General features: G+C 42.4%; 1 protein-coding gene across 2 annotated transcripts in view; it reads right to left on the bottom strand.

Moving 5' to 3' along the window:
- MTHFD1 (methylenetetrahydrofolate dehydrogenase, cyclohydrolase and formyltetrahydrofolate synthetase 1) overlaps positions 1 to 27,398 on the bottom strand; it is a 39,969-nt gene that overhangs the window by 945 nt on the left and 11,626 nt on the right. For both annotated transcript variants that reach the window (XM_040067725.2, XM_040067726.2), the window contains exons 6-27: positions 27,184 to 27,284; positions 26,718 to 26,854; positions 25,188 to 25,299; positions 21,286 to 21,413; positions 20,541 to 20,638; positions 19,829 to 20,002; positions 19,178 to 19,314; positions 18,839 to 18,885; positions 16,493 to 16,600; positions 16,316 to 16,390; positions 14,429 to 14,531; positions 13,216 to 13,292; positions 12,129 to 12,269; positions 9,520 to 9,588; positions 8,886 to 8,997; positions 8,564 to 8,703; positions 8,099 to 8,140; positions 6,960 to 7,060; positions 6,059 to 6,236; positions 5,583 to 5,690; positions 4,250 to 4,402; positions 146 to 254 (exon numbers count right to left, since the gene is read on the bottom strand). In XM_040067725.2, coding sequence (XP_039923659.1) covers positions 165 to 254; positions 4,250 to 4,402; positions 5,583 to 5,690; positions 6,059 to 6,236; positions 6,960 to 7,060; positions 8,099 to 8,140; positions 8,564 to 8,703; positions 8,886 to 8,997; positions 9,520 to 9,588; positions 12,129 to 12,269; positions 13,216 to 13,292; positions 14,429 to 14,531; positions 16,316 to 16,390; positions 16,493 to 16,600; positions 18,839 to 18,885; positions 19,178 to 19,314; positions 19,829 to 20,002; positions 20,541 to 20,638; positions 21,286 to 21,413; positions 25,188 to 25,299; positions 26,718 to 26,854; positions 27,184 to 27,284 — 2,431 coding nt within the window. In that variant the 3' untranslated portion in view covers positions 146 to 164. The remainder of the gene's footprint in view (positions 1 to 145; positions 255 to 4,249; positions 4,403 to 5,582; positions 5,691 to 6,058; positions 6,237 to 6,959; positions 7,061 to 8,098; positions 8,141 to 8,563; positions 8,704 to 8,885; positions 8,998 to 9,519; positions 9,589 to 12,128; positions 12,270 to 13,215; positions 13,293 to 14,428; positions 14,532 to 16,315; positions 16,391 to 16,492; positions 16,601 to 18,838; positions 18,886 to 19,177; positions 19,315 to 19,828; positions 20,003 to 20,540; positions 20,639 to 21,285; positions 21,414 to 25,187; positions 25,300 to 26,717; positions 26,855 to 27,183; positions 27,285 to 27,398) is intronic.

Below are 27,398 nucleotides of genomic sequence, written 5' to 3'. Positions count from 1 at the left end.
GTACTGCAGGCAACTTTCAGGCTGAATTATAATCAAATGTCATTTGGAAACATATGGCATAGTATGGGATTGGCTTAACTCCGTTATTTTGAGATTTTTTGAAAAATAAAGCCCAAATATTGAAGGCCTTCAAGAAGACACCAACCTTCGGTTAGTTGTTCCTTTCAGAAGAGCCCATTTATTTCTCCTGACACTGGGTCCAGGTCTATATCATAGAAGCAGGGTCTTGTAGGAAGTCCTGGCATAGTGCTCATCTGGACAACAAGAGGTAGAATGTTAAAATGGCAGCAGCAGCATTTTGTGCACAAGATCCAGTACTGAAGACCTGGATGGCAACAGCTCCCTGAACACCAACAAAACAGAGAGTGATGGTCATGGATTATTTTGAAGCACCCCAGGAGAACCAGGAATTCCTGGCTCAGTAGACAGACATGAAGTTTCTTCTTTTTATGATGAGGATTAAGTTTGGTTTCTGCAGCTGCAAGTAACAGAGCCCAAGATTTGGCAAAGTACTTGACTGTGCAGGTGACCAGTTCACGGTTGGAGAGTGTTCATGGACTTTGCAGTTATTGAGACAATAATTTCTGGCACTTTTCTCAGTTCTAAAGTGAAGATACAAATTTTAATACAACTCTGCCAGCAGTAAAGTCTCAGTTGATTACAATTCTTGGAGAAGCTAGAACTAGACATGTTAAATAATTAGGAATAATTACTGTTGAGAAGACATTTTAAATAGTTTAGGGTTTGTTTTGTTTTTTCTAAACTGGGATAAAGCTTAATCAGAGATGAAGAAGTCAGTTCTGACTGGAACATGCTCAGAAGGGCTGTGCAGGGGCAGAACTGAAGCTCACAGAGCAGCTGCCAGCACCACTGCCTCAGGCCAGTCCTCTGCACTTGTCCCACTGCCGAGCACCCAGATGCAGGGATGCAGAACACAAGGCTGGCAGGAACTACACTTGCCCTGATTTATTCTTGCAGCTGACAGCATTTCCCCTCCCCTAACTCAGCATTTAGCCCAGCAGCACACACAGGCTGAACAGGGACTCTACAAGGGTGGGCAACTCGTGACCAGGTTAGGTAGTTTGTGTCAGTGGTCATTAAGTGCTTTTATAAAAAGGGAGAGCTTGAAAGGCCTCATTTTCTATCTGCATCACCCTGACTCAGCTTTCACAGTCAGTATTGTTATGCCTGTCTCCATTGGATTAAAGATCTCTTTGGCAACCTGATATTTTCTCCCTGAGCAAGTATTTTGCACGCTAATCAAATTACCTCCCCATCTTCCTTTTGATAATAAGCTAAGCAGCAAGAAGGCAAAGCTCTGTTGGTGAGGTCTTTTCTGCAGTTCTCAAAACTGTTCAGGGAGCTTCTGGAGTCCCAACCCATTTTCCTTAGCCATTTACAAGTGCTAACACAGTCCCACATCTACTGTACCACTGCAAGTCTTTCATGGGTTATGCAGAGTTAAAAAAAAAAAATCACTTTAAGTCCCCTCTTTGTAATGAATTCTAGGGCTGCATTACCCTTTTATGAGAGCCACTGCCTTCCCAGACAGAGAAGGGGAGGGGGTCACAGAGAGGACCCCCATTCCTCGTCTTTGTGCTCAGCTGTATAAATATTTTGTTCTCAAAGACGTCTCAAGAAAGTATTAAGAGGTTCAAAGTGCCCAGAGGGGTTTTCCTGTTCTCAACTCCCAGTCTCTGGCCACGAAGAGCAAGAAACTTCCTATTTATTTACGTGCCACTGGAGAATCATGGAGATTTGCAGATCTCCACCTCCAGATTCAGAGGGCCACAGCAGGAGCTGAGAGAGTGACATTCAATAGAGTAGGAGGTGCTGAAAATGTGCCTGACTTTGCCATTTCTTGCACTTTCTATTTTGAAATGAACAGTCAATTTTTCCTCCTTTTGTATCCAGAGGGCAGCCCACAGTGGCTACTCTGCTATCTATTACTTCAAGGCAGTCTGCCTAAACCCCAAGTTTCCATGCAGAGCAGAGTAATTTCCATCCAGGCTACTAATTTTCTCTACAAGTGTCTACAATGCTTTGTGTGCTCAGTTATTTTCAGAGCTGAAGGAATGAACTTTTTCCCATTTATTCTCCTCCCTTTAATACCACATGTGCTCAAAAAGAACACAGGGCAATTCACACTATTTACTTACAAGAAAAACTTAGACCACATGGGTATAATCAAACCCCTTGCAAGATTTCAAATACAACTGATACCAACCAAACATACATTATTTGTTGCTCTTGTGGATCTTTTAAAATAAGTGCCATTTAGGATCTAAAAAACCAGACCTGAATAACAGAATTGTTTTCAATTCAGCAGCAGCACCAGAAAAGAAACCCAATCAATCTGAGGCCAATGAGTTATTTCACTTTAAATCTAGATAACCTTTGAAATTGTATTTCCTTTAAAAATCTCACAGTATTTCATGGACGTACAACAGCTTCAACTTGCAGTCAGAAAGGAAAATTCCGAAACTCAGAAGCTGAGAAAAAAATAAAGTGTGACGTGCCTTTGTGATTAACTTCAGATAACAAGAATAGGCACACACCGGTGATTAATTTCACCTCACATTTACCCTAAAAGCTTCTGCACAGAATTACATATTTGTTGCATTTTCAGCTCACAGTTCAATGGCTGCTGCCAAAAAATTTATTCTGAGGCTAACACATCCCCTGCTGAATGGGTTTAAAATAGTGATCTGATTCAAAATACCCCAGAGACTGCTTCTCGAAAGGACATCCATTCCCTGGGTTTTAGACACCACAGAAGAGTGATCACATCCCAGCCAGAAGACTTATTGTTAACTCTGGCAGAATTAACACCATGATTTGCTACATGGCCGAGAAAACATTAGGAAATGGGCACTGGAGCAGAAAGGAAAAAGTCCAACTCCATAGAAACTGAAGACATCAGAAAAAAAAGCCAAAATGTTAGTTTTAATGCCTGAAAACATCCCTCTCTTGTTTACTCATTAATGCAGTGTACCCTTTCCTTCTCCAACGCTTATGAAATAAATAATAAAATAAATCATTGTTTGCACTAAATCTTGGCTTGCAAAAAATGCCATTTATAACAGGAACAAGCATGCTATCTTTCATTCTATCCCAAAACACACATTAGTCTTTAGAACACAGATGAGCCAGACTTTAATCAGGATGTGGTTACCTTATTTATGCTGCATAATCTGGCAACCTTAACTACCTCTTTTTCTTTTTAAAGGATTAAAAGAAAAAAATAGCCAATATTTGGGTCTACCTAGCATTTGAAGGAAGAGAGCATCCAACTCTTAAATCAGCAAACTTCATCAACTGAGTCATGCACCTCTAATGCTTTTGAAAAAAGGTTCAGGCCCAGTAAACAAGAAAAAGAGCTGCTTGCTCCAGCTGCCTCATGCCCTAAGGTAATCTAACTAGTTACTCAACATTTGCCCAGAAGACAATCCCCAGGTAAGATTTCCAGTGGATCCTTTCATCCCAGTGTTGTTTCTCGGGATGCAAACCTGAACGTGGGTTCATTTTGCAGATAGCTCCTCTTTCTGCCAGGCAATTCATATCAAAGCTGTTCCAGGATCCTGTTTGCATTGTTGCTACTCTCTCCCCTCTCAGATGACATTACGCCAATCATATCAAAGAAAAGGAACTAAAAACTCAAGGGCACAGTGAAATGAGTTGTTAGAATTGTTGCAGGCTGAACAGCAAACAGATGGTCAGCAAAACCATAGAACAGAAGAGGAGGGGGGAGCCTGATAAATGATTGATAGCACAGCTCAGCTTTGCTTTGGAGGAGTCTCATCCAGAGGCATCTGCTCTGTAAGCTTAGGAGGGGTTGCCTTGCTCTGCCCTGATCCACACGTGTACACAGAGGTCACCTGCAAAGTGCTTTCACCAGGGATGCAAAGTCACAACAGCAACCAGGTGGGCCAAGGATTTCTCCCTCTACCAGACTGCTGCTCCTACAGTTCACCAACTACAGAGCTCACCCTTTTCTCAAAATCAAGGAAAAGAGAGATGTGGGACCCAAGGGATACAGCAGGGGCTTGCTAATTATTCAAATGTCAGATGCTCTATTTCAGCCTCCCTCTTCCCCCTGAGAAAAACCACTATTAAGGCATCTGATACACTGGACTGTTAAAAGACCGACTGTAAATGACAAGGACTCTCCTAATTTTAGGTACTTTACAGTAAGTGATTCCTGGAATGCACGTGAAGGGTTTTTCCTCACCCCACAGCTATCACATACCGTTCCCACCAGTGGATACAAGAATCCAGCCCCAACGCTGGCCCGAATGTCTCGGATCGGCAGAACAAAACCTGAAGGTGCTCCCTTTTGTTCAGGGTCATGAGATAATGACAAGTGAGTTTTAGCCATGCAGATTGGCAGGTTTCCAAACCCCTGGGAAAAGAGAAAGAAAAGGAATGACATAAGTGGAAAAAACAGTAATTTTTCCAGTGCAAGAAATGTAATTGCTCTATTGTGCCATTCTCTGCAGACATCAGGCATTTTATTCCCCAACAAGTGCTTCATCCACAGCCTGTCAGATCCACTGATAATTCTACATCCCCATTCCTTCTCCCTGAAATTCTCTCCCCACCCCCATTAAGTACTAAAGAAAGAACCACTGTGTCCCTAGGCACATCCAGCTGAGGAATAAATTAATGGTATGGAAGTGCTGGATATACAACCTTGAGAGCCAACTTACTTCCTCCTCTCTTCCCAAAATGTCAGGCAGCTCAGAGTAAGACTTTTGTTCAGATGAAGTCAGTTAATTAGAAATGTTTGATCAATACAGTTGCAGGTCGTGAGGAAGTGGCAATCACATGCCTTTGGGATTTTGATGGACTTGGAATATATAAGAAGCACAAAAGTGAGAAGCTATATATGCCAGTAGCAAATGGAGTGCAAAAGGAAAACTGGTTACAGCACCCTGAAACCAATGAATTGCCAGTCCTCACGTTGCTTTTCTCTTCAAAGACCTTCAATAATGCAGAAGCAGGTAAATTCACAACAATGCCATGCTAGAGAAGAGCAAAAGCAACACAGCAACCAGAAAACATTGGCTGTTGAACTCAGATGGCAGGTTCAAAACCTTAAAAACTTTCTGCACCAAGTCTTGTATAACCACAGAATTCTTTCCCCAACATAACTGTGACTGACGAAAATCCACATGGACTCAAAAACTGATTAGTGGAACTTGATCTCAATGGAACAAGATGAGAAAATAATCAGAGACTATTTAAAACCAGCGTAATGACTTGTAATTCCCTAATTCTCTAAATGCTAAAAGACTGCAGAGTATTGTAGGGAAAAATCACTAAATCCTCCTACCCTTTCTCCCCCAAACTATCACAGATGGATATTGAGTGGTACTGGGCCACAGGAGTGAGTTCTGTCTTCTTCACTAGAAGACAAAGTCAATTTTTCCTTTCCTTCCTCTGCCATAGCAGCATTTAATGAGTCCTGGATAAGGACAGAATTTGAGTGAGGATTTCCTTCAAACACAGCTTGAACACCACTGTTCAGTATGATAATTTGGAATGAAAAGCACCACTACCAGGTGACACGGAAAACTCACCTGCTTGGTGTACACGGCAACCTTCTCCTGTGCTTCTGGAAGTAACTCAATGTCTCTTGCCCCATAGACCTGCTGGGCAATAAGCCTGATCTTATCTACAACAGGCAGCTAGAAAAACAAAAAAGACAGGCAAATCAGCATGGCCAAAGCATAAAAACCTGCAGCATCTCAGCAGTTTCAGATCCTCCACCCGTGTTATCAAGTGCACATCTATGGAGATAAGGCTTAATTCCATTTGCTGTAGAACAAAATATAGAGTGATTTGAAGGTTTTCAAAATATGTTTTGGTATTTCAATGGGTAGCCAAAACATAAAAACTGACTAGGTATTTGAGATTCTTGGAATCAATGTTTTTAATTCTAACAACATGTTTCTTCTCAATTTCTCAGGCAGCCTTTTGGACAGCCCAAAGCAACTTAAGCTAGTGAAACCAACTGATATAAAGAAAGCATCTCTGTAATAGTGCAAGCTCCTACCTCCACATTATAGAGGAACCTGAAGTTGCTAGGTGCCTGGGATGCTCTCTGAACAGCTCGGGCCAGGGCCAGGGCTCCTTTCCCTCCCTCTGCCCAGTGAGTGCACTCCACAGCATCGAATGCTCCTGCTTCCTTTGCATGTTGTACTACAAGGGCCAGTTCAGCCTTTGTATCTGTCCTGCAAGGAGAAAGTTTGCATGTTTGTACCAGAATGCACACACAGTAAGTGATTGTTTGTTCTTGACAAGATCCAAAACGTGTCCAAAGAAATCACAGCTGCCAGAAAGCTGCTCAGGGGTTATCCACCACAGCCTCCTCCTTGGCTGGAATCAGCTTGAACACCACAGCTCAAAGTACTTCTGCTGCATATGAAGACCACACAGTGGTTGTCTGCTGTGCAGTACAACACGCAGAGCCAAATTCATGCATTTTCCAACAATGCAAAACTGTGGCCTTCCAGTATCTGAAGGGAGCCTACAAGAGAGCTAGAGAGAAACTTCTTACAGGAGCACATAGTGACAGGACAAGGGGCAATGCTTTCAAACTGTCAAAGTGGGTTTAGCTTGGATAGCAGGACAAAATTCTTTACTGTGAGGGTGCTGAGGCATTGGAATAGGTTGCCGAGATGTATAGAAAGCATGCCTGAAAGCATTCTGTGTCAGGAAGGATGGGGCTCTGAGCAACCTGGTGTAGTGAAAGATATCCCTACTCATGGCAGGGGAGGGGAACTGGATGATCTTTATGGTTCTTTCCAACCCAGGCCATTCTATGGTTTTACGACTATGGAAAAGCTGCCAACAACACATCAAGAGTACTGAAAAAAGGGGTTTGTGTTAAACACAGTACATGAAGTGCCACAGTGTTACACCCCTGCATCACCTCCCCATCCCAGCTCACTCACTTGAAAGCGTTGACAGCCACGACCACCGGGACACCAAACATCCGTGCGTTCTGGATTTGCTTGTTTAGGTTGCTGCAGCCTTTTGCCACCAGTTGAAGATTCTGTAGAGAAGGCAGCAAGCAAGAGGGCATATTTTATCGGGCAGGGAAATTTTTGTTCCAAACCCAGTAAATCCAGAAGCTAACAGAAAAAGTGTCAAAATGGGAATGAAACCCATTTTGAAAGGCAAATCCCCGGTGCTGCTTTTGGAACAGTCCAGACCACTGCAAGCTCTTGGACAGGAAATAGGAAAAAGAGTGACTACTTCTAATGACCACTGGTTTCAGCTCCCACATCAAGCTAAGAGAAACCATTTTTGATCACCTTTCTGTTATGCTTGAAAACTTATTACCTGTTCTCATTAACGCCCCACAGTAAAGCCTCAGTTTCCTCTCTGACACATTTCTCTTTATACATTAAATATCACCAGCAGTGAATTTCATGACATCCATTTGAAGTCTGTGGCAACAGCTTTCAGTTTACATATATTTACATTTTGCAGCATCAGAGACTATTCCTGGAAATTCAGACATTTCATCCCTTCCTATGCAAAGGATAATATATACAGAAGCTCCAGGAGTGAAAGAGCTGCAACAATGTAAAGAGCCTGATCAACTATCCAAGGATACACAAGCACTCAAAGCATAAGGATGGAAGGTGAGACTTTAGTTCACCTTCCTCGCTTGCAAACGAGGGGGGAGATAAAAACAAAAACTGCTGCTAAGAAGAGAGTAATTAGAGAGGCACTCTGGATATTTTCAGAGACAGTATTGCAGCTAAGCAATTACTCCACATTGAGAGGGTTGGGGAAACAGAGTAGATATTACTACGAAAAATTAAGCACACAGATAACTGCGTGAGTTAAGGAGAATAAAAAGGCTCTGAACACTGGCAAGGTCAAGGACAATAAATGTTTGAAAAAGCAGAGCCAAAGTAACAACATTAAAAAAAAAAAAAAAAAAAAAGAATGTTACAGTTTGTATGAAGAAGCCTTTCTGTGGTAGCTAAGTAAGTGACACAGAGTAATCCAGGCATGCACTGCATGACACCATCATGTCATGACCACAGCTGGTCCACTGTCACAACAGCTTAAAGATTACCTCTTCTGTGTATTCCTTTGGCAAAGGTACCCCAGCAGTGACCTGTGGAAAAAGGGAAATAAATAGAGCCCCATAAGACTTCTATCCATACCAGCAATCCCCACTTAATTCTTATTAAATGGTATCACGATACAACATTCTACTCTGTGCTGATCGTTTTTATTTCTAAGAAAGAAAAACAAAAGGAAGGAAAAAAAAAGACTGCATGATAAAATACATGACTCACTCTGGGACTGTTAAAAGTGGCCCAGCAGGCAGGCACTTCACTAGGGCAATAAAACTAGCAGGTATGAACCTGTAACATACTACAATGAAGCTGTTGACAAACAGAAATACCAATCCCTTTTACAACTCTGAATTTCAAGACAATTTCAAGCTGATCAAATGCTCCAGGGCTTTAAGTGACTGGAACAGAACAACAGGAACAGCCCCTCAGGCCTACTGAAAACCTTCCCCAGCACTTACTGCAGGTCCTCCCCCGTGCATTTTCAGAGCTCGGACAGTAGCAACCAACACCACGACATGAGGCCGGAGACCAGAATAGCGGCACTTAATGTTAAAGAACTTCTCCATGCCTATGTCTGCACCAAATCCTGCTTCTGTAACTAGAATAGGAAATAAAAAAAAAAGTTTGTGAAAGCTTTCTGGGTGGAGAAACCATACTCTGATTATATAAACCAGAAACATCTTTCAAGGAAAAAAATTTAAAAAGCCCAAAGACAGTCATGATAAAAAGAGGCAGATCCCTCCAAAACAAAAAGCAAACAAAAATACCCCCCACACTTACCAACAAAACCATCTTTGCCCACAAGCTTCAATGCTATTTTGTCTGCCAACACAGAGGAATTCCCATGTGCAATATTGGCAAAAGGTCCAGCATGAACAAACACCGGCGTTCCCTAGAACAAGGGGGATGTGGGAGAGAGAGAAAGAGAAAATCAGAAAGTGCAGTTTTGCAAATATGCAGCAAGTCAGGAGCTAAGTACTGTGGTATCTGAAAGTAAAGTAAAAACATTTTTAGAAGACAGATCTTAAAGCCTTTTGATCAGACATTTGTTATCAGCAATAAGGACTACAGGGCAAACAGGATTATTTTAATCTCCACAAGTGGAGGTATTAATCCGCTTAGGAAAAGGATGGCTAAATCCCAGCAACTTTTTGTCATTCCCCTTCATCCACACCATTTTAACTCCCCAAACACTTCCTGACATTAAACACAACAGACCAAAGACATGGCAAAGTTTAGTGCATTTCCTCAGGGTACTCCCACATGCCAGTGGCAGAGTAAGAAGGAACCAGGCCTTCAGCTCAAAACCACAGTAAACCCCAACTCTGAGCTGAGCAGACCCACACTGACTGTTGACTGAACCAGTTGCTCTAAGTGCCTTCTCAGAGCCAAGAAGCAAATGATCTGTGCTCACCTCTAGTGTCTGCATGAGGTTTGGTTTAATAGCATCTTTCATCAGGACAGCCAGAGCTCCAGTTACTCCCTAAAATAAAAAAAGGACAATCAGTTTGCAGATGAACCAAGGCCTTGAGATGGTTCCTAAGCAGTGCAAAGGCTCTGATTTTGTCCTGGTGGGCTTTTGGTACCAGAACCAGAAATTGCCCAATATAGAACTAACTCTAGTCAGAGCAAAGCAGAAAAATGACCTTTTACAGTCCTGTAAGAGGATCTGTGATTTCTGGTGGGAGCAGCCTCTTGGTTGTGACCCTGCAGCGCCATCACTTCGTAGCAAAGGCATAAAGAACAATTAATTAACATTTCAATGCTATGGCAAGGTTAGCTGATAAGAGCAGCAAGGGAATAACCTCTCAGAAAGTATGGTTTACTGCAGCTCATTCAGCAGCACAAAGCAATGTTCTTAGATTTTGTAGGTGCATTTGTCTTGGATTTTCTTCCTTTTTTCAGCAACCTGGTCTACATAATACTGGCCTTAAAATGTCATAACTATCTGCTACATCCTGCTCAAGTCTCTTGTGCAGAAATAACTTTTAAAGTGAACCTCTCTGCTGATGAGAGCAACCAAACTGACATGAAAGGTAAACATTGGAGCCCATGTTTCCTCCCAGGTGCAGTCACGCACCCTGCTGAATTCTGCTTCCTGTGCAACAAAAGCTTGTAATTTCATCCCCCATGTGCTTTGGGAAGAGAAGATGTGGGTCTGGTCATTTTTGTGACTGACAGTCCAGTGGAAACCAAACCAGCTGCTATCCAGTGCTTGAAAAAGTAACTAAAATTGCTGTCCTTGAGTCCTGAGCCAAATGTTCACAGCAGTTAAGAAAACCTTGACCCATAATCTCTTTTTCTTCCCTTTCAACTTCAACTGAATTGCAGCACTCAAAGATATGAAAGACTATTTCTTTATAAGACATTCACTGCTTTGTTTCATTAGTATCAATCTTGCCACATGAAAGCTTATTTAACATTTAATGGATAAGCTTTAAACTTCAGTCATCTCCACAGTAATGAAAACTGCAGAGCAAGATTTCCATGGCGACATTTCAGACCCGTGTGGCTCAGAGGCACTTCGGTACACCCCATCTCTAAAAACCTGTCGTCAGTTTTTGATTCCACGTTTCTTCCCAGATTTTTTTTTGCACTTCCTGGTAGTACACATGACATTGGTTGCATCACAGCAGCAGGATCTAGCCTGGTCTCTGCAATCACATTTCTGCCTGCATGAAGAGGGGGTAACACGGTCCTAACAACATAAGCCACTGGCTGCCACCAAGTACAAACATCTAACAGACAAGAGAACCTGTTGGATGTCTGATCCCATCCTCCATTCTGCAGTTGGAAAGGACAGAATTAAATATAAATAATTAAAAAAAATTGACATGAAAGACTTCTACCACCTGTACTCTACAGGAAAGCTGAAGTATCTCCCAAGCCAAGCACCCTCTGCCTACATGGCTGATGGGCAGGAAGAAACACTCCTGTTTTCCAGAAAATGGGTTTAACTCAGCTACTTAAGTTAAACTGGCAGCATGCTAGGTGTAGGAATTAAAATCTCGAAGCTGCCTACAGAACTTTGGCACATGCTCTTTCTCATTCCCAACAAATGTCTCACATGGGGGTTTTACAGATAAATTGTTCCAGCCTGGCACTTTTCCTGCAAGGCCAGAGTCAGGCCATCAATCTACTGTTTCTTAGCCCTATCCTGGGAGGAAGTAAAACAAATAAACAACGCTCCCACATCCCCCCCAAAACATAAAGAAACAAAAACCTGCAGCAAGAGAGCAAGAGCTGGGTAAGCCTTAATGCCCTGTCCCACCTAGCTGGAAACACAGGTCAGGAAAAATTGCCTGGAACACAGGGCATTGCCCTGAAACCACGCTGAGGCAGCATTTGGGAAAATGCTATTTGACACACTCCACAGTCCTGCCAAGAACTAACAGTTACTGGAGGGACAGCTGCAAAACAGTGCTGCAGCTTGCAACTGCTGCTTAGGGCTGCTTTATACACACTGGTAACAGGCATCAGCAGCGCTATGACATTCAGCATTTCATGAAGGGAAATTAAATATTTGTGTCCCTCATCAAAGGCTGCACACACTTTTCACAAATGCTTTGACTTTTACAGCATTCACATACTCCCAGAAGAAGATATTTCATTGTCTGTAATTGAATTTGCACAACGTTTTGCTCCTGCTCAATGTTTTCCTCCCTCCAGGGAGCCTAAGGAACAGGATGGCCAGCAGGATGCATTTTGAGTTCTTCTGATTCACAACCACGCTTTTTACATAGAAGCCACCACGTATTTCCCCCGTAACTCCTATGGTGCCAGTTTCAACTTGACACACAGGACCCTAGTTCCTGTCCAGGTCACACACACCCCCTTCTCTGGATAAGCTGGCAGCCACACTGAAGGAAAAAAACCTTCATTAACTGCAGGGGCTGGGATTTTATCTTTGATCTTCTATATGTTAATTTTTTATTTTTTTTGTCACAGAACTGTCTCTCAGCTTTTTAATCCAAGGACTTTCAGAAATAAGAGGAAAAAGCATTAAATGGCGATGATTCTTACAAGGTCATCTGCTGTAACTGGTTGTCCTTTTTTGCTGCAAGCGACCACCATTCTGCCAAATCGCTTTTTCATATCATCCAACCCATCAGCCAGGGCTAGCACTGCCATGATTTCACTGCTCACCGTGATGTCAAACTGAGCCTGCAAGAGATGAAGGACATGAACTCGTTAAGATTCCCTCCCAGCAATTCTTACCTCTGTTCAATTCTTGTAACGAGGCAAACCATCACCATTAAAAAAAAAAAAAATACAGACATACAATATACAAGAAATCCAAAGCATTGCTCTCAGAACACTTCATTTAAGTTGGCCATTTTAAGCTGGATTTTTTTTCCTACAAAATTAAATAAAACCTACTCATTCTGTTGCTATTACGTGTCTCTCCTGGCACGTACATTAGTGATTCATGTAAGAACACGTAACACTAATAAATTATATTTTTGAAGACTGAGCTTACTAACTCATCTGATCATTGCTGAACAACACAGTAAAAGACAAAAATCCCACCAAGAGAAAAAAGAGATTCTATAGGAAATGAAGGGCAGAATTCATCTGACATAATGCAGACACTTCCACCTTAGGGAAGTGAAGCACCCTAAGGACATTTCAAGTCAAAAGAAAGAGGCTTTTCTGAGCACATTTCATTTGAACTATAAATTTGACAGTTACTTAAGGGATAAGGGGCGTAACAGCCCAATTGCCTCTTTTACTCTATTGATTATACAATGAATCTAGACAAGCTCAGATACTGTGTCTAGTTTTGGCCAGATAAACCCCACCCAAAACACTTGCAGTAGTGAAGATGAACCATTGCCATGACCACTTTTAGAAAGGGCACTTGTGTACCAATGTTACGCCACAGTCATCCCAGTTTGGGAAGCCAATATACAGGAGAAAACAGGGGAAGAGACAAGAAAGCTAAACACAGCACTTGTAGCAAATTTAACTGCTTGGTTGAGAAAACTTTCTGCTTTCTCTTTAACAGGACAATGGTAAAAGATGAAAATAGCTGGAGATACAGAAACTGCCTTTAGGAACACCTTTTTCCAAGTACTTTTTAAAACATGTGAGAAAAGGGAACAATTACCGTCCGTGAGAAGCCTTTCTCTGTTACAGACTGTCCAATAGTGATTTTCCTGAGGAATCTGTCATTTGTATCCAGTACTGCAAGGAATGCAGAGAGGTAAGATTGCCAAGTCATAAATTCACATCTTTGCCCTGTGACAAACACTCAGCCAGGTCACCAATGAAGAGAAGATGGCAGTTTGAGAAATCATCCTCTCCTAAAAAAGTGCTTCTCAATGTGATTCTTACACAAAAACTGCAATGGAATTAAGATACCCACAGATATACCAGAGCCTGCATTGCACCCAGAGGGAGTCTGCATCCCTTTGCGTGTAGTAACCACCAGACCAAAGCTTCTCTGAGAAGCAGAACTGATAATATTATTCCAATTGATTTTTCACCATCATTAACCAATATAAATCCAGGAAATTACTGCAGTCAAAAAGAAATAAAATTAACACTTTATAAGTTAAGTGATAAAATGGTCAGATATTATCACTTAGTGAGAAATGTTTCACATAGCTCCATTAAGTCGGATTACCTTGGAAACACAAACTATGAAACACTGGCTTAAATTTGCTGTTTCTCTCTATATGCTTGAAATACTCCAAGTGTTTTATGAAGTATTTCCCATAAGGCAGACTACTTTAGCCTCATTACAGGTTATGAAGCAAATTCTGGAGAATACATTTCATACTGAATTTTAAAAGAAAGAAGAAAAAGCAATACTCTTGGAGCCTAACTCAAGAAAAGAGCCTGCTTTTAAAATTCTTTTCGTAGTGAAATATTAAGTCTGCCAGGCCAGAGAATGATTTTACCTTCAACTATCCTTAAAAACCTTTCAAAAAATCTGGTCTTCATCTGCTATCAGTCCCCAACAGAACAAGTGGGCAGATTAATCCTGAGTCTAATCCCAGAGCAGAACCCTCCCCTTACTGACCAAGCACTAAGGTAAAAAGGCTGTTGGCTACAGTTGCCAAATTCAACTCTCTCAGCAACTGACAAATCCAGAAACACGAACCTGCACCCATTAGCAAACTCTTAATATCTGTGAATTCAGAGCAGATTCAAGACCCTGTGTTAGACCCTTTAGAAAGAGGATCCCAGCTGCAGGCAACTATCCCACCAAACTTAAGGAAGGAGGAACCAGCTCGGCTCTCTTTCCCATTTTCCCAGGAAACAGTTTCAGCTTCAGTTTCAAATGTCTCTTTTGACACATTTTATGTCTCTAGTACCTCTTTGCCATGTTATGGTGCCTGGGTCAATGTCCAGTCTCACAAATGCATTTACTTCTTCCTTTGTCAAAGCCATAGGATCAGTTTTGTTAATGCCCAGTTTCTATGGGAAGAAAAGACAAATAAGAGATATAGTGAAAAGATTCACAGAAACAAAGCTTTTACTGCAGCATTGAGGTTTTGGCAGCAGCATCCTCATATTCAGAAATAAGGAGGGGCTGCCTTTTTGGGACCCTTTCTTCCAGACCCCACAACAACATAAGATGATCTGTATCAGCACATACTGGACAGAGCTCACTGCTGTCCAGCTTGGAAAGGGCAAGGCAGACAATGGAGCTCATTAGGGCAGGCTGTCACCAAGCTTTGTGCAAGGCACCTACAGAAAGAGTAAGAGACAGCTCTGCAGCTCCTTCCACCCCTTGCTCTTGTCATTAGTCTCACATGCTTACATCCATCTCTCATTAGTTTGCCTGGGGTCACTGCACACAGCCACACGTATTTAAAGCCACAGCTTTCAGCATGCTGGTTAAAGCAGCACAAAGGAGGAATTAAACAATTCAGTCACAAGGCTGTCAGCATCCCAGAAAGCTAATCTTGAACACACTGAGAGGATGGGCGGTTTGCCAAGTTGCTTAATTGAGAGAAGAATTATCTCAAGAAGCCTGATACAAGTGCAAGCTTAGGCACGAGGGAAACGATTGAGTTGATTTATGAACGAGCAAGGTTTTTTTAATTAACTAGACAGTTAAGTCGCATTTCTCTCCTGAAGAACAGCAGGGAAGAAGAAAGTCTGTTCTTTTCCTCTTCAAGCATATCATTTAGAAAAGGAAATAAACAGCAACAATGACAGAGATATCATCTTTCTGGAGTATTAGCATCCTGTTCACATCTTGACATTTAATAACCAGAAGAGTGGTTAGGGTAGAGTTCCCTCAGCAGTCCATCAGGGACACCAAGCAGCATGACATCATTTCTCGCTCAGCACTGGAAGCAAACCACACATTCTCTAATGGTTAAGACATTATAGCCAATTAATATATCAGAGTTTTACCTGCCTAGAGTAGTCTGACTATTGCTCCTCACTTCCAAATGGGTAACTGATCCAGCCTGAATACCCTACAAAACAGGCTCACACCTTGAAGGAGATCAGCAGGGCTCAGTCTGTCCTCCTAGCTGCAAGGTTCAAGCCCAGTGCAAAACTATTCATCTGCTAATCCTCATTTTTGTAGAAGCCAATGTGAACTTGCACTTGCCCTTAAGTTTTGAGGATCAGAAGAGCTGTGGGTTGTTCAGGGACTGCCTTTCAATGACAGAGCTACTTATCTAACCGGGAATTCCTTTTTTATTGTTTTTTTCACAGGAGAAATTGGCCACGTAGGGAACAGGTGTTTTTTTTCATTTTTCTTTGTTTTATCAATCTGGGTAAGACAAAGAAAATTCTGTATGTTCTTTTTTTGCTGAATTTTACTAATTTTTTTTTTTTTTTTTTTGTGCTGCATTATCTACACAGCTGTCACATGGGGACCACTAATCTCAAGCTATAACTGTGTGATAGGTACAGAGACTGATTCTGGTCTCTTCTTAAACTGCATTAAGGACACTGAACTGACACCACTAATAAAGGACACTAATCTCTGTCTCTTCCCACTGTATTAATCATAAGAGTATTTGACAGAGTTATATCAGTGATTCCTCCTCTTGGAGCTGCATCTGTTTTCTGTGCTGTATGAAGAGTTACCACACTTCTGCACACTTTATGTAAAAAATAAATGCCAGCAGAATTTACCTAAGGGACAACACAGGGGTTTCTGTAACGTAGCTCTTCCTACCTCAAAGGATAATTAAATGGAACAGAACCAGAAACCAATGAGAAAGCAGCGAGCTCACCTGCAGTCTTCGGATCTGAATGTCTGAGAACTTCCTGACACCATTGACAGATGGCACCAAACGGTTGTAGAGAGCCTTGCAAAATGAAAAAAGCAGTTAATCAGCACTGCTGGCATGTCCAAAACAGCCTGGCCAAAGTGGGCTGGGATCAAATGACATGGTAAGAAAGGATTGTACCTGGTCAGACTGAGTCAGCTCGTGGAACATACGCGCGTCAATAGCGGCGGCGACCAGGTTGTTGGCTGCAGTGATGGCATGGATGTCACCAGTGAGGTGAAGGTTAAACTAGAGGACATAAAACATACCAGTTACCTCATCCTGCTGCAATTTTCATTTATTCCAACTCACCGTAGACAGATGGAAAGAGGAGTATTAATAGTAATGTTAAAGTGGGTGAGGGTGGAGGGGGAGAGATTGCTCAGTGCAGTATGTGGAAGAGAGGAAAGAATTTCTCTAAAACATAAAAATGCCACCCCCACATTCATGTCATTTTACAAACTTCTAAAACAAAGCTCCCAAATAAAAAGTTGTTTGTTTTTTTCTTTTCCCTTCCACTAGAACAGGCTCCTTGGCACTTAAAAGGCCCAACTCACCACACTCTGTGCTCTGCATTGCTTCTCCTTCACCTTCCTGCTGACCCCCTCATTTGCACAGCAGGTTTCACACATACATTAGCTGAAGTGGCTGCTGCTCCCACAAGGGAATCTGAGCTAAACTAGAACAAGCAACCTTGTGCAGCACTAGCTGTGGAGCTGTGGCTGCACAGAGCTCTGCTTAAGGTAACCACCCAAACACAGAATCACAGGCAGAACTTGTAGACCACGTACTACACAGTGACACTGCTAGTAGTTTTGTTAGTTCTGTCTCATTAAAACATAGTTTGAGTGGGTTTGCCTACGTGAGTTATCTGGCTGCACTGTAGCTGTGAAGCTGGTGAAGGATCTAGATTGGGTATGAGGGAAAATTTCTTCATGGAAAGGATTGTCAAGCACGGGAAGAGGCTGCCCAGGGAAGTGGTGGGGTCACCATCCCTGGAGGTATTTCAGAAACATGCAGTGGCACTTGTGGACACAGTTTAGTGGTGGGCTTGGCAGTGCCAGAGGAATGGTTGGACTTGGTGATCTTAAAGGTCTTTTCCAACCTAAATGATCCTGTGATTATGGCAGGTGAGTAAAAGGTGTGGTTAAAACAATCCTCTTCATCTCTAGCAAAGCAGCAAAGGAAGATGAAAAGGGCATATTAGAAAAGGTGATATGACAGAATTTACACCATTTTATTGAAGCCTTGTCACTATGGTCTCAAAAACCCACAAAGCTAAAACAGAATACAGCTAGTCGCACACTGATTATAAACCAAAATTAGTAAATGCTAAATGTTGTCTCATTCTGCATACATGCAACAAGAAGCAATTATTATTACCTTTGCTCTGCAGTATGATCTCAAAAGTTTTTTCATTTGCTATTTTTTTTCACAGGATGAAAGCTGCATGCAGAATTATTAAATGATGTATCAAGGTCATCATTGTAACTACTGACTCCAGATACTTGAATTTTACCAGACATGCACTGCCTAAAACACCCCACAAAACTATGTGTATTTGTACCACGTGGATCACACTTAAAAGAAGTAATTCCAGCCAGTTTGGTTCCTAGTGTGGCTGTTTCCCACTGCAGCACACAGTCAGGTATTTTGGCTTGTCTTACTAACACTCCCAAAGAGGAGGAGGTTATTTTTCCTGTCACATCTATCCTTCACACATGTTCTTGGCACGTGACTAAATCAATATTCAGCCTCCTGAACATCTTTATCTTCTATGGACTTGCTGCATCAATTAGAACAAACAGCCCTTTTGATCGTTTCTGCTTTCCTTCCTGAAATTGTCCTGTGTCAATCTACAATGCACGAGACAAAGGTAGAATTCTACAGGCAATTACTCTGAGAGAGGGATGAGAGCACATGCTACACGTGCTTTTTAATTCCCTGCCTCCAGACACAGAATGTTACTTGTTGCCAAGTCACACCACAAATATAATCCAGTGCCAGCCCCCCACGGGCTGAGGTCTTGGCGCTGCTGATTCCAAAATTCCCTTTTCCCAGTTCACGTTTTAGATTTTTAGTACACCAAAATGGCTCACGGAAAGAGTCAGTGGCCACCAAAGCTGACAGAACTATGCAATACTCTTCCAAACTGCATTAAGGCATTATCGTCTTCATTTCAGCAACAGGAAAATGAGGCACAGAATGTACTTTGCTCTGGGGTACACAGCAATTCAAGGCAGAGAAGGGGAGGGAAGAGAGGATCTGGGAATTCCTAGCTCTGTGAAGTTCCCTGACCAGAAAGGCATACTTCTGAAACAACACAAAGATGGTTGTTTGCTTAAAAAAAAAAAGCTTTGCTGAAATCAAGCACCCAGTTCTTTCAAGTGCTACGCTAGGTCATAAACTCATACATTCTTTAAGTTATCTGACTGCAGTATCTCTTCAAGGTCTGTGAGCGCAATGAGGCTTTGTATAAAGAATTACCTCTTCCATGGGGACAACCTGACAATAGCCACCACCTGCAGCTCCACCTGCAGAGAGACAACAGTCAGACCCCACCAGTCCAGGTGTCTCCAGCCCAGAGTGCTATTACATCTGTTTGCTTAATGGCACCACGAGGGCAGCTACCATTGAGCAGCTGAGTTTAAGTCCCGACACAGTACCTTGAAGACAAAACTGAAGAACAGACCCAAAAAGCTCTTTTTTCTTAAAATAAATGCACTTTTAACTAGAAATAACGTAAAACTACAGTGCAGCAGAACAGTATTTCTGAATGCCATCTTTGTCCCTTCAGGCCAACTGCAAGCAACGGAGCAATCATACCTTTAATGCCAAAAGTTGGCCCCTGAGAAGGCTGTCGAACACAGGCAAAGACATTCTGGTGAAGGTGTGCTCCTAAGGCTTGGACAAGGCCAACAGTGGTGGTGCTCTTCCCCTCTCCCAGGGGAGTGGGAGTTATTCTGCAGCAACAAAGCAGAACAGACACAATTACACCCCTGCAGTGGGTGAGAATCAAATCCCAGGGATAAAACAGTCACCCAGTGATTACAGTTAATGAGAATTCAAATTCTGAACTGGCTCATACTTCATCTAATCTTCATCAGTTCAAAACTGGAAAGAGATTAGCAAATTATCACATAACTGCTGATGACTTTCCTCTGAAACAATTTGCTAGTTCCTACTGAAGGCAGGCTACTAGACCAGGAGAAGTTTGGCTAGGAACCAGTCTACTCTCCATAACCCTGACCTGCAGAACAAAACAATCCATCTGCTGGAGAGAAATGTTAAGCTACACTCCCACTGTTTGCCACATGAGATCAATCTACTTTCCAAACGACCATATTTTCACAGTGATTTACTAAAACTCAGAGCACCCCATACAGTCACCCCAGCAAAAGACAATTCAGCAACAAGCCATGCTAATAAAATTTCTTTTCATCTTGTAAGTGATGTCTCAGTACAGGAAGCACCTACCCAGTAACAACGACGTATTTGCCATCTGGCTGGTTCTGCAGACGTTTCAGAACTGAGAGCTGAACCTTGGCTTTAGTTTGGCCATAGAGCTCCACCTCATCAGGGAAAAGGCCAACTTCTTTGGCAATTTGATCAATGGGCTTGGGCATGCAAGACTGTGAGATTTCAATATCACTTAAAGGAAAAGAGCAAGATGAGTTTTTAAAAAGACTTCCCACAAATTCTCTACTTCTGGATGGAATATACTACAAACACCTAATCTATATTTTAGTCAATCTTTAAACACCCCCTAGTTAAATGAATCAAACCCATCAATATCAGGTACACTGGAACAGATATCCTCAGAACTGCCTTTTTAAAAATAAAAAAAAAGCCAAACCCAAAACAAACAACAACCCCTCTCTTCAACTTCCATTTTCCTGAATGCCTTTTGTAGGCAATGTGTTATGATCCCATATGGTATTTTGCATATTTTCAGCTGCTCCTTGGTGACTTGACACCAGCAACTCCTATTTGAAGGTACTAGGGTTTTGGCACGCCAGACTGAGAATTTTCCAAAACACAAGTTTTTCACTATTTCCTGAATCAACAACCACCTAGCTGAAAGTCTGTCGAAGTCCAAGAAGACTACACTTCAAGGGATATCACAGCACCACTGCAGCTCAGCCCTGCTTCCTCAGGAAGACAGAGTGCCTTCATTTGAAAGTATTACCTTGGAACAGGCATCTGCAGGGTAAGCTGGTTGTATTGGATGGTCCATTTTCCAGGCTGGAACTTCTCCAGAAAACGCTGTGCGCTTTCCACAGTGCTCTAAAATGAGCAAGAGAATGCATTAAAGCAACCATCACTGCAGGAAGTGCACTGGTTAACAAAGAGACCAGAAAGGTTTGCCCCTCCTATCTGTCTCAGTCTGGGATTAAACTGAAGTGCCTTTATTAAAGCATTTGCTAATAATTCAAAATGACATTCTGCTTTGCTGTTTTCTTAAAAAGAAAAAAAAATCCCACCGTGTCTATCTCTGTACCAATCTTCCAGTGTGCAGGACCTTTTTTGGGTTCTGTGCCAGCAGGGTTTCTTAAGCAAAGCATGGAAACAGAGGGAAATGGTTTATACTGTTACTCTCCTTTTTATCCAGTCACCCTAAGGATAAGTTTGAGAATTACAGGCAGAGTATGATAAGACAGGCCCACTCTTATGGTTTTGAGCAACTGCACTCAAAAGACCCTAAAAAAACCTCCCAAACTGACCAACCAGAAATCTCTGTTCTAACATTTCCTTAAAGTCCATCTTCTTCCTCAATCAACTGAATCCAAATTGTCTGGACTAGAAGCTGGAAATTATAACTAGATTTTGCAAGAGCAAGAAGTGAGCACCAGCTCCTTTGGCAGTGTGCTGATGGTCAGCAGCAACACCCCCCAGAGCAAACACAGAGGATATGACCACAGTCTGCTCAGTACCTGCATTAACATGGCCACAGTCATAGGCCCAACACCACCAGGAACTGGGGTGATGAAGGAAGCTTTTTCCTTTGCTGAACTGTATGCCACATCTCCCACGACTCTTTTTCCACTGGCCTTTGTGCTATCTGGGGATTTAAGGAGAAAAGTAAGTTACACATCACATGCCACCACAGCAACAGAGGAGACAGCACTGACTGAAGCTGAAGTCTTTAATTCTGCTGGAGCAAACAAAATAAAAGCTGAGTACCCAGAAAGCTGCAAAGAAGGATAAAATAGCTAAGACAACATCACAAGATGAAGCTGTTATCATCATGCTTCACTTGCAGAGTGTCAACAGCTCATGCAACACATCCTCCCATTAAGCACCATTTATCCTCAGCCAGATAGATCTCCCTTTCCTGGAGGATGCAAGCCTTTTCCCAGTGGCTCATGGCCCACAGGGCAGTTTGGGTGAGATATAAACCAACAGTCAGGAGGAGGTGAGAGAAGAAACATGGCTGACTTGTTCCAAACCCCCAGGTTTACATTTGCTCTGTTCCATTTTGGAGGGCATCTGGGCCTTACTACTGAAAAAAATCACCTGCTTTTACAGAAACTGAAGGCAGAAAGTGCTGGGCTTTTCAATTATCACTGCTAGTTTAATGATGGACCAGTAAACACTACAGTTCACAGAGATCAGTCTTGTCAAAACAAACTTCACAGGCTTAAGAAAGCTTCAGTAGCATAATATTTCTTTTAGGCAATGTATTTTGCTATATCCTGCTGCACTACATCACCTGACAATTCAGAAGCAGACATAGTCCTTTTTTCCAGTGGTGACCTTTAAACTCACCCATAAAGAGAGGAAGAGACAAAATGAATTAATAAACCAGCATAGTCATCTAAGGAAGTCACTGATTACAGCACATAAAACCAGAAAATTTAGGTTGCTCCTGGAATGGCAGATTCTCATTTCAGTTCAGAAGGACTCTAGGGAACTTCTAACCAGCGTGAAAACATGAAAATAGATTTTAATGTTGTTATATTGAAATATTTTATTGCATACAATAAGTATATGTTTGAACAGATCACAGTAACTTTCATATACATCTGGTGAGGGGGAGGAGTGGACAGAAACCAAACTCCTCAACAGCTGATTTTGTTAAAACCAAAGAGAGAACAAAAGCAGCCCCTGCCAACATTATTTTTTAGCTGCATTGTTACTGACAATTAGCAGCTTGGATGCTTTGCTGTGTGTTTTAAGCTATACTACTCCTCCCTAAAGCTCAAAGCCTGAACAACATCACAGCTGGTAACCAGTGTTTCTGCAGTTGCTGTCAGTTTGCTGCCTGAACAGCAGAGCAGTCTGGCCTTCCCCTCTAGAGACCAATTTAATTAAAGCAGCAAACGGTAAATAATGTAATTTTATTTTCTTCCAAGGATGCCAAGCAGGCTCATCAGCCATCCTGGCCAGGAAGGCTCTCAGCCCAAGAAGAAGAAAACAAGCTGGCACTCCAAACTGCCTCATCTGTTCCACAGACACAGAGATGAGCACAAGCCAAACAATCCCCCAGCCCCTGCTTCTGCACCTCATGCCAAGCACTGCTGAGCACAGCCTAGAAACTATTCAATTACCTGCAAAATATTCTTTGAAAGAAAGCTCTCACACAATACTTGCCATCTCTCCCCTTAATTTCACCTTCTCAATATTCATCATCCCACTCTTAAAAAACACAAACTAGTTACAGGGAGTATCAGTGGCAGTATAACCACGTGGCAAAGAAGCTGCTCTCATAACCCACTCTCACGGCTCCTTGTTAGCAAGGGCTGCAAATTCCCACAGCAGGGAACTTTGAGAAGGGTTGCTTCCCCCATCAGGACTCAGAGGGACATTCCAGGGATTGCCATCTCTGGGAATATCCTCTACCTGCACTGCTTTCCCTTTCTGTAGCAAAGTAACTTCAACATGCATGGAATAAGGCCCTCCAACTGCAGCAGTGGGGAGAGAAAAATACCACCCAGTCTGGAAAGTAAGAGGCACTTGTCTGCTCTAGTAGAGGTTTCAGGAGATTGTTTTTTCCTCTCTGTCTACCGGGAGGAAATTCTGTTCATTGCAGCACACAAAGCCAGATGTGGCTGGAGTGTTTTTTCCAGCCTCCAAACTGGCATCCTTGGAGCATTCAGGCCACCCTCCATCCGAAAGCACAACAGCTGCATTTGTATGGTGCTACATGGATATAACTTGCCCTAACTCCAGCTTGGCAAGACTGCATGAGGCAATGTCCTAATACATCAAATCAGTCTGGGATCTGCCTGGATGGGGTACCATGACTAACAAACCAAAGTCCATCCAGGGATTGCCATGTCCTCCAGCTGCAACTCACAGCTGCACCTGGGAGGCACCTAGCTAGGTGCATGTACACCTGTGCTAAGATTGCATGTGCACCACCACAGCTAGCAGCAATAGTCTATCTGTACAGTGACTTAGCTGGAGAAGCCAGCAAGCTGGCTGCTGTTCCTCCTGTAGCACTACAATTCCCACGGTTTTGGTACTCATTTCCCAAGATTCATCTGAAAACTTTCTCACAACATATCTGAGGGGAAAAAAGTCTGGAAAACTCAGCAGCTTTAGAAAACCACTGGAAAGAAAAACAGAAGAGGAGCCTGCAGCATCCTTTCAAAACGTGACAGTTTCCATGATACCCCATCAAGTCTCAATTATCAAATCTCAATGCCATTAAGTGTATTCCATGTGACAGTGACTGGGCTGGGTGCACAAGAAGCTCAGATGTCAGTGCACTGCTCAAGGCAGGCTAATTGCAAAGGAACAGGGATGTGTCCTCAGAGATGCACTTCACATAAAGCCTGAAAAAAAGGTCATACCATCATATATCAGAAACACAATGGGGGTTTTATTTACAATGTGTTAGCTGGGGAGACTCCAACCCATTCTGCTCCATGCACATCAGCAGTGACCCTGTGGGTTTTGGCAAACAGTTTAAGTTTGGATAGCTTGGAACAAAAACATCAAGCAACAAACAGCAACAGCAGATGACTTTTTAATTTTAATTAGGTAGAGGACTAATGTTTTTAAAAGCAGCCTAATGTCAACTTTGAGTAACAAGACCACTGAAGAGAAATGTCTTTACATTCTGTTAAATAATGGCAACAAAATGACTGATTAATTATGAAAACTACCTTTTAAAAGCCATGTGGGTGTAGCAGAGAAAGAGTGACTAATTTTCCATATCATGCAATATCTGTAATTTGGATTTAAAATGAGATGAAAACAGAAATTGCCAGACTGTCTGTACCATCTTTATAAGGAAGGAGCAGCTAAGTGAAACCCTACCCTAAAATCTATTACGTTAAAGCACTTTATTCTATGCCTGAGCCATTGTCACCAATACTCTAGCACAATCTGCTTTGTTTCAAGACAACAGCCATTCAAGCCTAAGAAGTTAATGCTGTGATTCAACAAATCCACAGCTACATTAAGAGGCTGCTTGTCATTTCTGTATTTCAAAGGGAACAGCTTCATCAGATTCAACCACAAAGTAATGACAGCAAAACCCTGCGCTCCAAAGTGACAACAGCAACAAGACTCCACTATACAGCTGGGGCAAATTAAGTGGATATTCTGTTGCACTATTTCATAGGCCTCCTCTTTCCTCTGTTACTCATCAGCCTCGTTGCAGGCAGAATCAAAACTGCCACTGATGTGCTTTAGGAGAGTACTTCAGACCAGTGATTTGCTTACTTTGGCATTGTCAGAGGTTGCCATCACTGCTTCAGACAAGCTTAGAGGAAAAGGAAGCCCATGTGGACCAGAGACACTAAGGAAACAGTATTCATGAACTTCGTAGGTGCATTCATATACAAACAAACAAATCCCCACTTGTTATACGCTACCCACGCACCTGGCACATGGTTAATTCCACAGTCTATTACGATTGCACCAGGCTTGATCCATTCGCCTTTGACCATTTCAGCTCTACCAGCTGCAACCACCAGGATATCAGCTTTGCCAACCTATTAAAAAGAAAAATTAAAAACAACAAACAACTGTGTATCACACTGGCAGTGGGAAAATGCAGAGCTGTTTCTGCAGCAAGTTAGGTCAGGTTCAGCTGCAGTGAAACTGTGCTCACCCATTGCCACTGGAGGCATGGAAGGGCACTGTCAGCAATTAAAGGTACCTGCCAGCTCCTTGGCAAGGACAAATTCCTGCAGCTAGAAATAACGGCTGATTTCCACACTCCTACCCTAAACTATCGCTAGTCAACACTTCACAACCTCCTCTAAACTCCTCCATGATTCCCAAGTGGATCATACAGGCTACATTTAGACAAAATTAAAGCCTTCTGAATATTCTCTTCCTCCCTTCAAATATCCCTGCACATTCAGTGCTAGAAATATACCCAGCACCCATCAGACAGCAAGAACTCATCTTGTTCAGCCAAGAAAAACCCCTGCACAGAACTAGGCTGCACTTCACTTGTGACAGCACTGTCTTGTGCTTTTCATGTCCAGGACTGCATAACACACAACTCCAGCGGAAGATGGCTGTATTTTAGCACTAATATTCATTCAGGGACCACTCAGTAAATTTGACAGATCCAGTCATGAAGCTGGTGTTAAAGCCTCTGTCTAAAGCTCGTTGCCAGTTCCTGCACTGCTTCACTCACATTTGCTCAGGAAGCTGCTATCCCTTGAATTTTTTTTTCCTTTAATCTTCAAGGGAGATAAACTATTTTTAAGATTTCATTAAGTATTAGCACTTCAATTTTTAATCAACCTGATGATGGTCTTACTGAACAGCAACTTAACAGCGTGAAGCATTGCAGTGTTTCTGATCTACTTTGCGAGTTATATTCAAACACTCCTACTCCCTTTTCAGCTTTAATACTTGCCTACAGAGCCTGGCAGTGCTGATGGCTCTACGAAATCCAAGTAGGTGGCAGCACAGCAAAACACTATTTCTGTCATTCTCACTGCTGAAGAGGAAAATGGTACCAACTCCCTGTCATAGAAAATCGACTGAAAAAAATAAACCGACTGAGAAATCATTTGGCCTAACATTTCTCAGCCATTAGAGCAGAAGACCGCCTGGTCTTTTTGGTAAAAAAAAAAAACCAACAAAAAACATATGCTGTTTTGCCAACCCCTACATGGAGATTAGGAAGGGATGATTAAATTCTCAGCACTTGCTCGAAAACAACAAAAATAATAATTTTATTGTTATAATTAAACCCCTCTAATTAAGCACCAAAAATAATCAAGATCCCATTCCAGCGGAAGTATTTACACAACCCCGCGATGAGCAGGACTGGGAAACCAATTCAGATGAAAGACACCCCAGACCTAATGACTCACAGCAGCAACACACTGAGCAGCAATGTGCACGGAGCAGCAGCAGCCTGGAACAAATAACCACAGCCTGCCCTTACCTCCTCAGCCAGGGTGGAGGTCTTGGAATGGCACGTGGTGACCGTTGCGTTATTCCAGAGCAGCAGGTCGTGCATGGGAGCACCCACGATCTTACTGCGACCGATCACCACGGCTCTCTTCCCTGCCACCTGGACACCTGCACCACAGAGAGTCAGGAGAGAGCAAAAAAAGAGGTCACTGTGCAGCCTGGTACACACTAACTCAAACTGCTCTGGAGTTTTGGTCAGTTTAAGTCTGGCCCCGCTGCTTTGGAATACTATTTTTCTTTGTTGTGCGTGGTAGGGAATTGCAGTTGGGAGGGAGGAAGGAAAGACCATTTTAACCTAGTTCTTTTACTATCTAAGGCAGCAGAGATGAAATGTGGTATCTCAGCAGAAGCTGTGAAGCAGAGCTTTGCAATGTGTGTAATTTCTGCACTAACTGAAGACTACTGCACTCAAGAATAACGTAGGGAAACCTCCTTACCTGTCTGCCTGATAAGTTCCATGCATCCCTTTGGCGTACACGGAATAAAGCAGTCTCCGAGGTCCCCTCTAGAGAGTTTCCCAGCATTGATGCTACTTAAGCTGCATTTTGAAAGAATAAAGGCCAAGTAAGATACTCAGCCTCACCATTCAAGAGAAAATAAGGAAAAAAGGTTTCTTTCTGGAGTAGCTGTCATGCTCTCCAAGGGTGAAGTC

This window comes from Hirundo rustica, chromosome 6, assembly GCF_015227805.2.
Source record: "Hirundo rustica isolate bHirRus1 chromosome 6, bHirRus1.pri.v3, whole genome shotgun sequence".
Taxonomy (NCBI): domain Eukaryota; kingdom Metazoa; phylum Chordata; class Aves; order Passeriformes; family Hirundinidae; genus Hirundo; species Hirundo rustica.
The sequence above is the reverse complement of the archived record's forward strand: the minus strand, read 5'-3'. Positions and strand labels throughout refer to the sequence as shown.